This window comes from Phragmites australis, chromosome 9, assembly GCF_958298935.1.
Source record: "Phragmites australis chromosome 9, lpPhrAust1.1, whole genome shotgun sequence".
Taxonomy (NCBI): Eukaryota; Viridiplantae; Streptophyta; class Magnoliopsida; order Poales; family Poaceae; genus Phragmites; species Phragmites australis.
In genome coordinates, this window is record NC_084929.1 from 1,627,075 (window position 1) to 1,643,206 (window position 16,132).

The window sequence follows — 16,132 nt, forward strand, 5'->3', positions numbered from 1 at the left end:
TAGAGTAGCATGTCTGTTCCTGGAAGAAATTGCGAAGAAAACTACCTGACTTTTACTGATGTGCTATTTTGACAGTTTTCTTCTTTGCATGAATCCATTTCACCACGATAAGGTTGCATTGGAAACTAATACCACAATTCAACATGACCAAAGTAAAAGGCTCTGTCAGTCTACTATACCAAAAAAAGAAGACCTGTATGATTTCTAAATTCCAATACAGATGCAAGCATATATTCTTGCACCAAATGCTTCACCATCCAAATCTTGTAACTGTACAAGAACAAACAACAACAGTACAAGACAGGAGGCAAGTGCTCTAAAGCAGGACAAGAACCGAATTCACAGCCAAGAAAGGAACTGGAGTAATCTTCCTGAAATTTGTCCACAAGTAGAGTGACTTATGATACCTATAATTCTGTAAATAATTTCAACAGTGATTCTCTACAACAATGTATAGATCAATCTCAGACGGTGAAGTTAGTCAATGTCCAGCAACAAGAACTCCCAGAACATCGTGCAGAGAGTGTCAAGAGAGAGGCATTCCACTTGGGCAGTATGCTAATACAGTCACGAATCCACTCCACTACAAGATAACAAGAAACCACCCCGGCGCAAAACCCAAAAAAGTTGCAACGCCGGGAGAGAAAAAAATGCCGGCTTCCCAGCAAATTTACAGTGTGGCTTCTTAATTTTCAGCGGTGGCGGCTCGACGACGGCGGGTGGAACCGGTGGGAGGCCGATGAGGCGGCGTGGGCAGCTGTCGTGGCGGTATTGGAGAATCCTGATGATGCTGCAGCGGACGGCGACGACGACGAGAGCAGCGGCAATGGCAGGGCGGGAGGAGGGGCGGCCACCTTCCATGCCCAGCTGGTAACACCCCCTGTGCCTCCCACTGGCCTCCTGCTATGATCTATGGATGCATCCTGCAAAAAGCAAGAACAGTTTATACGGCATACTGATATAGGATGAATTCAGAAAGAAATTGAGCAACAATTACTGAAAACTTGTGGTGGTGAAGGCATGAGTTAAATCCTAATGCCTGGTGCCTTTTCGAAGCTAGTCTTTCCATCAGTTCAGTTGGACAGGGAGCCGAGATCGAAATGTCAACCTCAACTTTCCGTCCTAGAGAATAAGAGAATGACATCTAAGCCTGCTCTTAAAGTTTAGGAGTTGAAAAGTTGGAGAGCTCAATTTGACCAAACTCTCAGGTTGAATGGTAAACTACGTTTATTTGAAACTAATAGCAAATTTATTATTTCCAATTCCATTATTGCATTACAAGATGGCAACTTCCTGACTATCTTTTGTTTTCAAGGAAGGTTTGAACAACAGTCATACTTACCACTTTTATAAGATACGAAAAATAAAAAAAGGAAACATTCAAAGGTTCTTAGCCGCAGGCAGGTATAGTTGACTGATGGATTATCGTATCCTAATGTCAAATTGTCATCTCTCTAGGATGTTCCTTTTGAAGGAAAAAATCAAGCATGTCTCTATTCCTAAGGCAACTATTACTGTTTTCAGAGTAGACCATCTCAGAAAATTCAAGGTCCTACATAAGAAACCTGTGCTACACATTAATATCTCGAGATCGACAGGAAATGGGTGGACTGTAGAATCCAAGGAAATGAAGTGTTGATGTAAGACTAGAGCTACATTGATAGCCACACAAGAAATGCAAGTAAATGAAAGTAACTATAAATCTAAAATCTGAACGTGTTCAGTCTGCACAAACTGTTCATCAGATGGTCAAGATTACGTTTAAGATTGGTGCCAGAATGCGGACGGTTCAATCAAACCATGTGATGCTCAAAGCATCTTTGCAACTGTGCAGATTAGGGAGCTAAAGTAATTGCCTATAAATTAGTAATTTAGTATCACCTAACCTCATTATTTGAAAAGAAGGGATGAGATTGGCCAGGCCAGATTGGTGGATGCTCGGTCAGAAGAGGGAACCGATAAGGGCGGCCCTCCAGTTCAGAGGGAGCATCAATCTGCACAAGAAGTAAAAGATTTTCAGTTGAATTATCAACAGCTTCATATTCCATAACATCTTAAACAATTTCTTCTGGTAGGAAAAATGAATAGGTATGTCTGCTCAACTGTGGTGATCACTCAGAAAAGATAAACTTGTTACTATGAGACAAAATAATTTGCCTCATGAGTCCGACTTCTGAGGGCAGTGAAATGAAAATTGGACAACAGCTGTAGAAATAGGGTCTCTGAAGTACAATATGAAAAAGACTTGATCCACAAGAGGCATGATACTTATGTCACTAGCATGGTGATAGCGAAGCTTGGTTACTTTGCACATAGTGCATCAGGTAACTTTACTGATTTTGCAACTTGTCAAAGAAACGTGTGCACTTGCCTTTGATCTTTTCAATTCGGAGCCTTCAAATGATCCATGGTGGAGTTGCAGACCAAGGGAGTTCTTGTCCCTTTTCGGGCTCTGAGAAGCTGGTTGAGATATGCTCAAGTTCAGATCAACCTCAGCACCTACAGAAGAACGCAACCAAATTGGAGTTTTTTCAATAAGTCAGTTCAAAATACAAGTTCATGAGCTAACTTTGTTACAGCTTAAGAAAAAACTGATTAAATTTCTCAGAGTGCTACCTTCAGCACCAACTTCAGCCAGCAGCTCCCCATCATATGTGCTTGGCTCGAAGTTCGTCACGGCTTCTCTACCGTTGCATTTGATCGCGGCCTTATCATAAGCCCTGAAGTTTGAAACGGAAAGAAGAAAAACAACAAAGAAGAATCGAGTCGGTACTGAACCCTTTGGAATTCAACAGACAAAGTAAAACTTTTTTTTTTTTGCATCAATGGCAGAATCCAAGATCAGCAACCTTGCAGCCTCTACTTCGCTGTCGAATAGCCCAAGATATATGTACCTGCACCCAAGCATGGCGTTCCCACCGGTGAGGAATTCCCTATCCACTGCTCTTTTTTCTCTTAATTTCTTTTGTTGAAACAACCATTAAGCAACCAGTGTCTAACCTTCCTAAACTAGTACCAATCAGTAAATCATGGGAATTCATGTACCAAGTATTCATGACCCTAGCATGAGATGAGATAGGCACAATCGCAAGGATTTATGGCATCTCAACAGTATGTAGTAATTCAGGTTGTGAAGTGTTCTTACTTCTTGCCGAGGAACTGCCCCATGCGAGCCTCCCACCGGCCGCACTTGTGCAGGGTGACGCCTCTGTACTTGGAACTGCCCCGCGAGAACCCGGTGCTCTGCCGTCGCAGGACGTGCACAAACTCCTCCTTGGATAGGATCTTCATCTGGTGCACCAGAGAGGGCAGGCCATGGCATGTCATGTTCAGCTGCAGATAGTTCACTCAATGTTGCAAGAACATGCAGAGTTGGTTCCTCACCTGCTTCATGTCGTCCTCATAATCACTGAGGTTGAAGTTTATGTCCGCGTCGACGCCGCGGAACTTGATCGCTGCTCGATCGTACGCCCTGTGAGACATGTAACACGTTCCAAGATTATGTTGATGGAACAGAGTGGAAAGGAATTCAGTCCAGGGTTCAGAGCACAATTCTGCGCATACCTTGCAGCAGCATGAGCAGTGTCAAATCCACCTGTATTGTTCAGACCACTCGTCAGTTAGAAGATGATTTGAGTTCAGGAACAAAAGAATTATAAAAATTAATTAGCGGAGTCGATCTAGTCTGCTCACCTAAGTAAACTTGCTTGCCGCAATCCCTGCATTACCAAGGAACAAGAAGGCGGAAAATTTGTATTAGAAATGATCGGTTGATAGCTAAAAGAAGAAGAGATGATTGGTGTACTGACCAAATATGGGATTCCCAGCGGCCGGTGCGGCGGTAGAAGGTGACCCCGCGGTACTGAGAGCTGCGGGAGCGCGGGCCGCGGCGGCTCTTCTTGGCCGCCTGCGGCTGCATCGGCGGCGGCGCCGGCGGTGGCGCGTGCGGGTGCGGGTGCGGCAGGATTCTGATGTCCTGCTGCGGGTGCGGCGGCTCGGCGCGGAAGAACCCGAGCTCGGCCCAATGCTGCGGCACGGGCCGCGGCGGGCCGGCGGCTGCCGGGAAGAGCTCCCGGGTGATGAGGTGCTGCTGCTGACGCGGCGGCGACGGCGTGGCGTCGTCGTCAGCGCCGCCCGCGTCGCTGTTGACCTTGGCCGACGCCGAGCTCCTCAGGATGCTGAACTCGAGCACGGCCGGCGGCGGGGGCGTCAAGCTGGAGCCCTCCTCCACCGGCGCGGTCGCGGCGCTCCCGCCGCCGTACGCCTCCGCGTTCAGCACCGACGACTCCGACGAGCCGGAGTCGCTCGTCGCCATCGTCGCCGGCTTCTCCGGCGCCACCTCGGCCACGTTCAGATCCAGCTCAAGCTCCTCCTCCTTGCCAAAATTTCAGCTCCCAACACCTCGTGATTCTTGCTGGACCAAACAACCAGACCAGAATCACCTCGCGTTCGCAGACCAAGCGACAACGATCTCAATCGTAATCGCAGTCAACTTGCTCGGCTGGTGTATTTCATGAAGAAGAACCAGAGGAGGTAGAGGTAGAAGCAGGAGAGTGCCGATTCGTTCTTGCGGTACATTTAGGCTCCACGACCGGTCGAGCTGCCTCCTCACTCCCAATCCTTGACGACCATCCTGCACGCAACCGAACGGCACGATCCTACTGTCGCTTCACGAATCAAGAGCGACCCACCAATCAACGCAGAGCTGGCTAGTCAGCCAGCAAGGAGCGGTGGAGAAAGGTGGGGTTTTGGAGGGAAAGGCGGGACCTTTCCGTAACCCGGAGGCCGGCACCGGCGAGCGGTGGCGGTAGCGGTAGCTGACGGAGGTGGAGGAGGAGGAGGAGGGGGAGGATCAGAAGTGCGTGTGTGGAGGGAGAAAAAGATGCGGGTAATATATATTGCCGCGGGGGTCGCCGGTGACAGCCGGTAAACCTTAAATCCTTCCTGATTTGGGCACCCTGTTTCGTCTCTCCGTCGTCCGATTTGATGCCTGCTGCGGCGCTGGATTTGGCCAAAGGGGGAAAAGAAAGGATGGAGGGAAAAAAAAAATTTGTGCTAGTATGGCAGATGCATGCTCTGCTATTGCCACAGGCGAAGCTACACTATTTCACCCGAGTGTATTGGCACCAAAGAAAAATTAAATCTCAATTATCAACTATTTAATTTTACCCTCTTATACATCATATAATTTTGCAAAAAATGCAAACCCCCAAAGTCACTTGGATTTTGACTTTCCCCCCAAAAGTTATTTTGTTGCAAAAAAACCCTCAAAAAATTTGACTTTGTTGCAAAAAAATCCTCCAAAAATTCAAAAAAATAAAAAATTACAAAACAATTAAAAAAACTAGAGACAATTCTAAGATGTTCTGTGAATTTTGTTTTCAAAAATAATATCCTTTGAATCATATTTCATGGAGAGGAAGTTGGAAAAAAAGAAAAATGTGCAGCCCATTTATTAACTCGTGTTATTTTAACTTTTTCATGTCTACCATTATTTTTCCTATATAAATAATTATTTAAGTAAACTAATAAAAGTAGTTTCACTAATTTTTAGGTGTTATGGATTAGTTATGAATTAATCTATATGCAACACATTTACTCAATCCTGCACGTTACAATAACTATTTTAAGATTTCATGTATTTTTAGAATATAGAGGATCATGTAAGAAGACTAAAAAAATTTGTTTTTGGATTAGTAAATAATTAACTATGCATTTAACTCGAATTGATAAATGAGCTGCACATTTTTCTTTTTTTCAAACTTACTCTCCATGAAATATGATGCAAAGGATATTATTTTAAAAAATCACAAAATGTCTTATAATTGTCTCTAGTTTTTTTTTAAAAAAAATTGTGATTTTTTTAAAAAAATTGGAGGTGTTTTTGCAACAAAATCAAATCTTGGGGGGTTTTGCAATAAAATAACTTTTGGGAAGTCAAAATTCAAGTGACTTTTAGGGGTTTATATTTTTCCCAATAATTTTAAATGTATATATCATTTAAATTTAAATATGTTGGAATATATACTCAGAATTTCGTAGCTCTAGCTTCGTACCTAGCCATAATACCTAGCTATGGCTAGAGGGAAATATATTCCCTCTTTCAGTTTGGGGCAGATGCTTCTTGCTCCTCTCCTCAGTCTCCTGCCTTCATCACAGTACGGGCTGCCTTTGCCGTTAGATTTAATTTTTTTTAATATTATATTATTTCGATATTACAGAAATAGTACCGAAAACGAAAAAAATTTAAAAGTAATACCTATTCGCCCTATTATATGGTGAAATATTATTTTCACCATACCATACGACAAAAATTGCTGACGTGGCGTCGACGGCAGCACTGGGGTGCATGGCTGCAGTTACGAGGCAATTTTCACCATATAGTTTGACGAAAATTAGTTATCACCAAACCGTACGGTAAAAAATAAATATCGCCAAACGGGAGGCTGGAAAATCCCGCAGCGTGGACCCTCCCTTCTATGTGGGCCCGTGAGCCCTATCTCACGCGTCGTAATGGCAAAAAAAAAATTTGTTCTGTTAATGAAATATTGTATTTCTTTTTTATTTTGCGATTGAACTTATTGCTGAAACGGAATGAAAAGATGTAAAATAAATCGTAGAATCGCTTGTTCGATAATGGGAGGTAGCTGATAAATATTACATGGTAGGCTATAGTAGTAGTTGTAAAGCATAAGTTGCATAGAACCCAGTACAGAGATTACATAAGCTGATGAATATTACATGTGATATAAAGTTTTTTGTCGTAGCGCGAATAGACCCTAACCATAAAGAGGTGTCGACAATAAATATTTGCATGTACGGTATGCCTAAAGAGTAACCTAATAGCGTGCTGCTGCTAAACCAAATATGCCTTAGAGAATAGAAATAGGCTGGGTACAATAGATGCTCTCTACGGAGTGCACCTATGATACTTGCCCTTTCTTTGGGCATCAGGTCCTGCCGACTTAGCGCGACGGGCCCTCTCTCGCTTCTTTTTCCTCTCTGCTTCGCTTGCTTGAACCACGGCGCGCTCCTTCGATGCGTTCCTGATGCGCTCGTTCTCCTGCCGCTTCATCCTGATATCGCTCGTACTCTCGGTGTTGATAAGCTTCCCTCCTCCACCGCATCTCCATGTCCACCTAGCGCTTCTGATCCTTATTTTGCTCCATGTCGAGCCATTGCCTGAAGTCGCAGAGAGGTGGAGGAGACTCGAAAAAAAACAAGAGGAGAGATTAGTAAGAGATTGCATAAAATCATATGGAAAGGCCCACATGAGTGATCTGTGTCGCTATACTAGGGGTACTCGTATAGTCTATATCGAGGCTTGTCGTACTCGTAACTTGCATCCTCTCTTTGCCAGGCAAGTTCCATTCATCTAGGATGACAATATTAGAGCAGTCATCATCTTTATCATCCTCATCATCACCATCATCTTCACCTTCATTTACAAATTCTAATAAAGCTTCTTCCTCATGAATTGCATTACGGTCCATGTTCTCGAGCTCCACAATGATTTCTTCAATTTCCTCCCCTTATCAGCCTGACCCTCCTCAACCTCTGTCGTCCATCTATGCATAACAACATCTGCCCTAGTCGTCTGCATTTGTTCAACTTCCTCCACCGACACTGCATGCCAGTGTGTATCCTCTTCTTTCGGTGGAGGTGTTGCACTGCTACTATCATCCGCTTTTCTTGCCCATGGTTACACCAGGATATTGAACTCAGCCTGACGCCGCCTGCACCACTCCAACCATTTTAAACACTTGTTCGTCCGATGCACCGGTTTTAACTCCCAATAAACTGGATTTAACATACGAGTCCACATATATTACACCGTAACAGAATAAATCTGAGAGTCAAGCTGAAAGTATTAGGTGAACCATATTTTCATCTCCTTAATCCTTGTACCCTTAAGATTTAGGTGCTCAAAGATGGTAAATGAAAAATTGCTCAAATCAATACCTGCTGGACCGTTACGGATTTTATCATTTCCATAGAATACTCTAAGCTTTATAGAGTTTAACATAACTATCATAAAAAATATATCAATTATAAATAAAAATCAATTACATTCATACATTACGATTACCTTAAAATTGATAAACGCAATGGCCATATCGACCCAGCGTTGCTTGTCCTACAATGAAAAGTACTATAATCTTTGGTGCCTAAAATATAATCCATATTACTGTCCTAAATCTACATTGAGATATCATTATTAAATAAATATATTACTAGCACCAATAAATTTAATAGAATTAATTCGCAACAACTTACTAATTAATACTATTTGATATTATGAGTCTTGCGATTTTTCAAAAATATAATGTTAACTGAATTTTAAAATTTTAATACAAATACTTTGGTGCTGTATTACTTTTTGGATCCTCAATTTATTTTATTGCTTTCTGTTACAAACCACTAGTTCTAAGTTGCAAATAATTCAATAAATGCCGTACTTTAGTGTAACATATAATAATACAATCCTACAATATAATCTTATATACATCATCTTAATTAGAGTACCGATATCTAATTTTTGCACGTACATAAATTTTATTTTTCTTAACCTAATACTATAATAATTAATACAAAGATTTCAACCTAAAATAAATATTTACAAACCCCACATTATTTTGCTAGTCTCTAAGTCAATCTAAATGCAAATAGATCGATAGATATACATCTAAAAACACAATAAAAAGAAAAAAAATTACATCAACGCTTCTTCTTCCTCCTCCCCTTCTCCTTCCTCCTCCTTCTTCTCCTACCTCCTCCCTTCTTCCTCCTCTCTTCTTCCTCTTTTCTCCTCTCTTCTCCTCTCTGCTCGTGTGCTCCTCTCTGCACGGTCGCAACCGAGACGACACGGTGTGCGGGCGCAGGTCGCGATTATATCCGTATTTTTCATCGTCCCGTATGGCGAAAATACAGTTTTCGTCGTACAGTTTGGTGAAAACTAATTTTCGTCAAAGCGTACGACGAAAATTGCCTCGTAACTATAGCCATGCACCCCTATACTGCCACCGGTGTCACGTCAGATATTTTCGTCATACCGTACGGCGAAAATAGTATTTTTGCCATACGATACGGCGAAAACAAGATTTTGCCATACGATACGGCGAATAGATATTATTTTTAAAATTTCCTCGTTTTCGATACTATTTTAGAAATATCTGTACAGAAATATAATATTAAAAAAAATCGTTAGATTTGAGGCAGGGATCTTTAATTGTTCTGTCTCCTTTGTTCCTAAAAATTTAGCAGAGTTTTAGGATTCTGAGGCCAGGATTTGAAATTAGATTTGTGTATACGCATACATAATAGAGTAAAAAAAATACTCTAGAAAAAAGAGTAAAAAAATGAAATTTGTTTTCAGATGCCACACAGCATACACAGCGGTGATCTTATATGAGATACGTCGGTAGATTTGTGATGGTGCTTGTCTCGGAAGAGCTAAGAAAGGATGGAAACACCGAGAGGTGGACGGGGGAGGTTGATTTCCTCGATCTAGAGCCTGGGCGGTGCTGTACGACCGTACAAAAGGATGTGAACCTCTACCGTACACACCGTATAGTATATATATATATATATATATATATATATATATATATATATATATATATATATATATATATATATATATATATATATATATATATATATATATATATATATATATATATATATATATATACTAGTTCAGAGTACATACTCTTTACTACGATATATCACATAAATGAATTGTATATACTCTTTTATCACTATAAGTATACGTATATACTCATTATAAGATACTTCGATGTGAACTATATGAAAAATTAAAAAGAAGTCCATCAATTTTAATAGATTTTGATAATATCTTTATATTTGTACGTAAAATGTAATGTAGTAAAAAAAAAATATGTACAAACCACTAAAAAGTATAGGTACTACTTGGATGATCTTATATACTTATATGCTCTATATACATACTATTTACCACATGAGATACTCTCTATGTTATAAAATACGTATATGGGAGTACATACTCCTGGGAGTATGAAACATGCTATATATATATATATATATATACACACACACACGACAAGTTTATTCTGCGTCTAGGCGCAACAGTGAACTACGTTGCGTCACCCTCAGTTGTTGTAGCCACCTTCACACCGCTCCAGTTACGACTAAGAAACTAGTCAGTTACGATGGTATATATAGGTAAGTTACGATTATATGATAAAAAGTATATAATTACGAGAAGTATTGTAGTTTACTGTTGCGTCACCCCCAATTACGACTAAGAAAATAGTCAGTTACGGCAGTATAGATAGTTAAATTACGATCATATGATAAAAAAATCAGTTACGATAGAAACTATACTACTTTTTGGATTATAACTAAGGTGCACGCAGAGGTGACCCAGTTGCGATCACAATTACGACTAAGAAAATAGCCAGTTACAACAGTACAAATAGTTGAGTTATAATCATATGACAAAAAAGTCAGTTACGATAGCAACTATACTGTTTTTTTATCGTAACTAGGGGTATGTGCAGAGGTGATCCAGTTACGATCAAATAATAAAAAAATGTATAATTACGACTGGATAAGGTACCAAGTTACGACTATATATGTTTGTAGTAATTAATCTATCTTGTGAGTCGTAACTCTACTATTTTTTTTATCGTAAATGCGAAGTGAAGCAACAGTGAACTACAGTACATATATATATATGGATCAAATTTTGATGGCCAAAGTGGTACCTCTCACTTGGACCAACGATATTAAATCCGATGAATTAGATTGAGTTGATGTATATGTTCATCAATATAGTTTTGTGCACATGATATTTTCTATTTTCTTTAATAGATAAATTCACTATACAGAACAATATATTGGTAACAGTTAATAATCATAATTAGTTACCGTTATCATACCTGTCACTCTTATCACGTCCCTAAAATATAGCACGCATTGGTTGATCCACGCAACTTAAAACAATCTTATTGGTTGTGACTAGAGAGAGTAAAAATATCACACCTTCACGTACATGTATATATGCTAGAAAATCTAGAATCACTTAATTGCGAAGCAAAACGTCGTAATCGGCGAGAAAAGCGTATTTCATTGATTAGTTTGAGGCAAGAAAACGTGTGTACCTGCGTAAGTGTACGTGGACTTGCAGCCACAGGGAATCACGAACGGATAGGAGCAATGGTTACGTGGGATGAACAGGCTGCAACTGGACCGTGCGTGCGTCTTGCGATTTTCGGCACGGATTTTAATGCGCGAACCTACCGAAAATGGAAGGTCAATGTACTGCACGAAAGCAGTACGTACGTCGCCACTTGACGCAGGGCATAGGGAGATATGTATATAAAAAAACTACTCTGTATTTTGAGAATATATTTTTTTACTATAATATATTATAAATAAATTAGATATACTTTTTTATCACTATGGATATACTTGTATATTCGTTCTAAGATACTTCAATGTGAATTAAATGAAAAAATTGAAAAAAAATCTATTAATTTTAATAGATTTTAATAATACCTTTATATTTGTACATAAAATATAATATACTAAAAAATATATATACAAACCATCTTAAAAAAAGTATACATACCATTAAATAATCTTATATACTCCATGTACAAACCATTTATCACATTAGATACTCCTTATATAATAAAATACGTATGTAGAGTACATACTATTATGAGTGCCAAATATAATATATATATATATATATATATATATATATATATATATATATATATATACAGTCCAAATTTACCAAATTTAGCTCCTTTGAATAGTACTCGGTACTTGAATTCATCGGTGCTAGTTGCACAGTTGGGCTATAAAATGCATGGCCCCATCAGTCAGTTAGGACCAAACCGTACGGGAGTATCTGACATTCATTTGATGCATCCAACTTAGTGTTTGCCCATCGAGCATTAGAAATAAACAAAATGAACTCATAAAAGTAGGACAATTGATTGGTTCATTATTTTGTGACAACAACTACCAGGCTAATTAAATAGAAGTCATTTGATGTGAACAGTACCCTACCGTCCATGACCCAATAGTATAACGCTAGCATGGTCCTTCCTAATTACCGCCAAAGTTAAATATCAACAGAACCCCCTTTCCTCTAAAAAAATAAACAGAAACTCCTTTCAAATCATATCACCAGTAAAAAAAACGTGAAATGTTTGTTGTGAAATTATCGGATCCGGCACACAGGTTGATTGACATAAAAAAAAGATGAACAGTGATTGATGTGGCTCCTGGAGAGCGACACGTGTCACCGATAATCCTCTGTGGCGCATTCTGTGTAGCTGTGAAAGACGTCCACAGGAGTTGGCCATTCAGGGTAGGATTGGACGCCACCCACTCTCTCGTGCGCGTTGATTGGCTGCATTTATCGGCGAGATCGGGGCCGCCCATCCAAAGGATTCGTGAGCCGACAGAGATATTTCTCCTCTCCCCCAATCCAACTTGATATCAACATGTGTTTCTCAAGTGATTGATCGATGGACCAACGACCCATCGTTTGTGAGAAGTAGATAGAAACATTGTAGTAGTTGGGATGGAACACCATGAGAGCAAGGCGTGTTTGAGAAATCTTGTATGTGCTCACACAACTAGAGCATGCATGTGTATAATATAGGTTTAGTGTCTTAAAATTGTGAGTTGGTGTATGTACAGGGTGTGATGTGCGTTAAGTTGTATGATCAGATATTATAGCTGGGTAAAAAAAAACTAGAGCATGTATTGCGATTTATTCTTTCTTATAAAGAAAACCAGGAGAGGGTATGCATGCATGTCGCCAATTCAGGCTGAATCCATGGTAAGATTTTGATTCTATGTCTCCTGATATTTCATCTGAACTAATTGGTACTGTCAAAATTAATGACGAAAGAAACCCCCGCTCATGGCAAGTGTACTATAGCAATCATAATTCTAAACATACACACAAAAAGAAGTATAGGTTGCAGCAATGAAGGGATAAGCTACTGTTGGAGGATTGAGACTTGAGAGTAGAGGCATCTTCATCTTCCGGGGTGCAGTGACAGAAAAGTAAAGTCGAGTGGTAGGTGCACAGCACTATTTGCTGCAGTGTCCCCAATTATTGAGGAGACAGGGGTGGTCCTTTGTAGCTATTCCCACATTGCTATTTTGGGTTTTTGCTGGTCCCACCACTCAAGGCCGAACCAGTCCATCCATGTAGTACGATGATAATAAAATACCACGAGCTAGAAGAGATATATATATATATATATATATATATATATATATATATATATATATATATATATATATAATCTCGTTTAAAGTTGTCTAACTGGATCGGGTTAAATGAGTCAGCTCGAGGCATATTATTTTTAGCTCGGTTTAAGCACGGCATGTCTCGGTGGGAAATAGGTCGGGCCAGTACGGTATGGCTAGGGCGGGCCATGGCTAGGCCGGAGGCGCAGCACGCCGGGCCAGTACAACATAGCACAACGTTTAAATTTTTTATTTTTAGAATATATATAATTTATTTAGAGCTAATATCACATATGAATTGTGGTACAATGATAGTGTATTTTACTACTGAGCACAAAAGTCACGAGTTCTATTCCAGATGATACCTATTTTTTCGATTTTAGACATGATAATTGGTTAACATGCTAAAAAAACTCATTGGGATTGTCGTGCCATGGGTCATGCCTGGACATAAGGTTCGACACGTGGACCGACACGACACTACCTATTTGACTAACAGACCTAAATAGATCATATCAAACTGAGCCTGAGTCGTACCATGTCGAGCAGCCCAATTGGCCATGTTTGACCTCATCCCAACTCCTCGTATACCTTACCATTTGTGAAGCACTCACAAGACCCAACTTTAATTTTTCAGTGAGGAGTGTTTAGTGCCCACATTACATGTTTAAAGTAAAGTATCCATATTTTTTATGTAAATACTTCTTTATAAATAAAATATATATTTTCTGAGATACGTAAACTAATTTTTAAGATGTACATACTTTTTTCTGATCACTCATTAGAGAAGGAGTATGTATATATAAGAGTATAGAAAAGTCTCCCTCTCTCTATATATACACTAGGACATTATTCTACATCCAGAGTGTACAATAACTATTTTACACACATACCTCCTCTATATATACCCTCCCCCTGGCGCATTACACCTCGACCCCTAGCGTGCCTCCTCTGCAGATTATTGAAGCATCTAGATCATAGTAAATTTTATTTTTATACTTAGTACGTTCTTAAACACTTAGTAAATTACTGGGTAACTACAGGGCTACTACTGAACTACTAAACATTATTGAATAACTACTGAACAACTACTAAGTGGGCGGGCGCAGGTGTAGCGAAAATAGTCCTATTAAGCTATGATTGTGATTTTGGTGATTAATGATAATATAGTCATTGGGATTAGTATGTTTGTCAAGTATATGCATTATTATGTCTCATGGATGCAATATATGAAGAAACCACTACAGCCGAACAAAGTTTGGTTGAATTGGAGAAGTCTTAGAAAAAATATACTCACTAGATGGTTCGATGCTCAGGAATGTACACATCAGAGCAATTCTAACAGGAGATGAGGAATGCTTTCACCCGATGATCTGTTATTCAATGGGTAGTTTACACCGGAGCATTTTGCTTCTGGCATAGGAAATTTAAGGCACCAGAAGGTCCAGCGATCAGTGATGATGTCCAACAAACTATTTCTTGCATAGAAGAATCCAAGCACAGAAGAACGAAGATCAACGCATCGAAAGGTATGGCGTCTGTGTTGTATACATCAGATGCTTCACACCGGAGTATTTCCTGCAGAAGCATTTCCAAGAGTTGAAGAACGAAGAATATCTCACCGGATGATCCGATGATAAGTGTTGTGTACACCGGAGGCTTACACCGGAGCAATTTACATAGAGAAGCTGCAAAGACGCAGATTGACTTAGGATAACTCACCAGATAGTCCGGTGATAGAAATGAAGTATATACTAAAGCGTCTGGTGTTCACAGTGACTTTGAGTGGGAGTCTAACGGCTAGTTTCTATTGGTGTACACACCGGATGGTCCGGTACTTGTATCATTATTGTCATCAGATCATCCGGTGTTAACAGTTTTTCTGAGCGTTGAGAAAACGGCTAGTTGGCGGGTTTTGAGGCTATAAATACCCCTCCACTCAGTCATTTGAATGAGCTGAAGTTCAGATAAACACATAAATATTTGAGAAGACATTCAAGCCACCAAATTATTTAAAGTGATCATCTAAGACAATTAAGCCAAGATTAGTGAGTGATTAGTGCTTATAGGCATAGAGAGGGTGTTGCTAAGTGATTACTGCATAGAGAGTGGATCAAGGAGTGATCCTAACTTGTACCAAGTGGTACGCCGGCGTCTTAGAGTCTTGTTGACTCGCTAACAACTTGAGCTAGAGTTGCTCAAGCTTGTTGATCCTCCGAATTAGTGTGAGAGCGGCGGCAAGACACGTGTACAGGAACACAGATAACCTTTCCTTGGTGACACAAGCTCCAAAGTGATCATGACGGTAAATGAACTGAAGAGAGGCTTGTGGTGAAGCTTTGTCTTGGTGGCTCATCTGGCTTAAGGTCTTGGTGGCTCAAGAGTCGTGACCGGATGCCGTCCGGAAGCATATCCTTGGTCGAGCTCCAACATAGAGGGTGATATTTATGCCATCGATATCATATGATAAAAAAATTTTATGCCGAGTTTGCTCTCTCTACCTGATTTACGTTTATGTATTTACATACTTGCAATCTATTTTTGCGCATTTATCGTCCTAGAGTAGTTTGCTAGGATTTGTTATAGGTTGCAAATCTTTTAAGCGGTAGAGTAGACACACTAGATAAATTCAGAGCACATTTAGATAGAAATTGATATAAATTTATCTTATAAAGTTTTTAGAGCCGGTTAGGTTTTTAAGTGTCATAACTTACCCTCTCTTAGGACATCACCGATTCCTACAGCAGGGGTGACCAAGCGCACAGTTGGGCGAGGACGTGGCACGAGGGATGCGCGGTTGGGCAGGCAGGTACGTGGGCGAGGGGCACAAAGCTGGGCAAGCGTGAGGCTAGGTGGGCACATGGGC

The 16,132-nt window shown here is 40.1% G+C and overlaps 1 protein-coding gene across 2 annotated transcripts; it reads right to left on the reverse strand.

The window, feature by feature from the left end:
- Positions 1 to 317: 317 nt before the first annotated feature.
- On the reverse strand, positions 318 to 4,880 carry LOC133928333 (APETALA2-like protein 1). 2 transcript variants are annotated; one of them, XM_062374613.1, is made up of 10 exons: positions 3,810 to 4,880; positions 3,694 to 3,719; positions 3,565 to 3,595; positions 3,385 to 3,472; positions 3,146 to 3,291; positions 2,850 to 2,894; positions 2,617 to 2,720; positions 2,372 to 2,499; positions 1,887 to 1,994; positions 318 to 923 (listed from the first exon to the last, which is right to left on the reverse strand). In XM_062374613.1, exons 1-10 carry the CDS (start codon positions 4,313 to 4,315, stop codon positions 693 to 695), a joined length of 1,413 nt encoding a protein of 470 aa, XP_062230597.1. In that variant the 5' UTR covers positions 4,316 to 4,880; the 3' UTR covers positions 318 to 692. The 2 variants fall into 2 exon arrangements, with proteins under 2 accessions (XP_062230597.1, XP_062230598.1); XM_062374614.1 differs by lacking the exon at positions 2,850 to 2,894.
- Between the last annotated feature and the right edge of the window lie 11,252 nt (positions 4,881 to 16,132).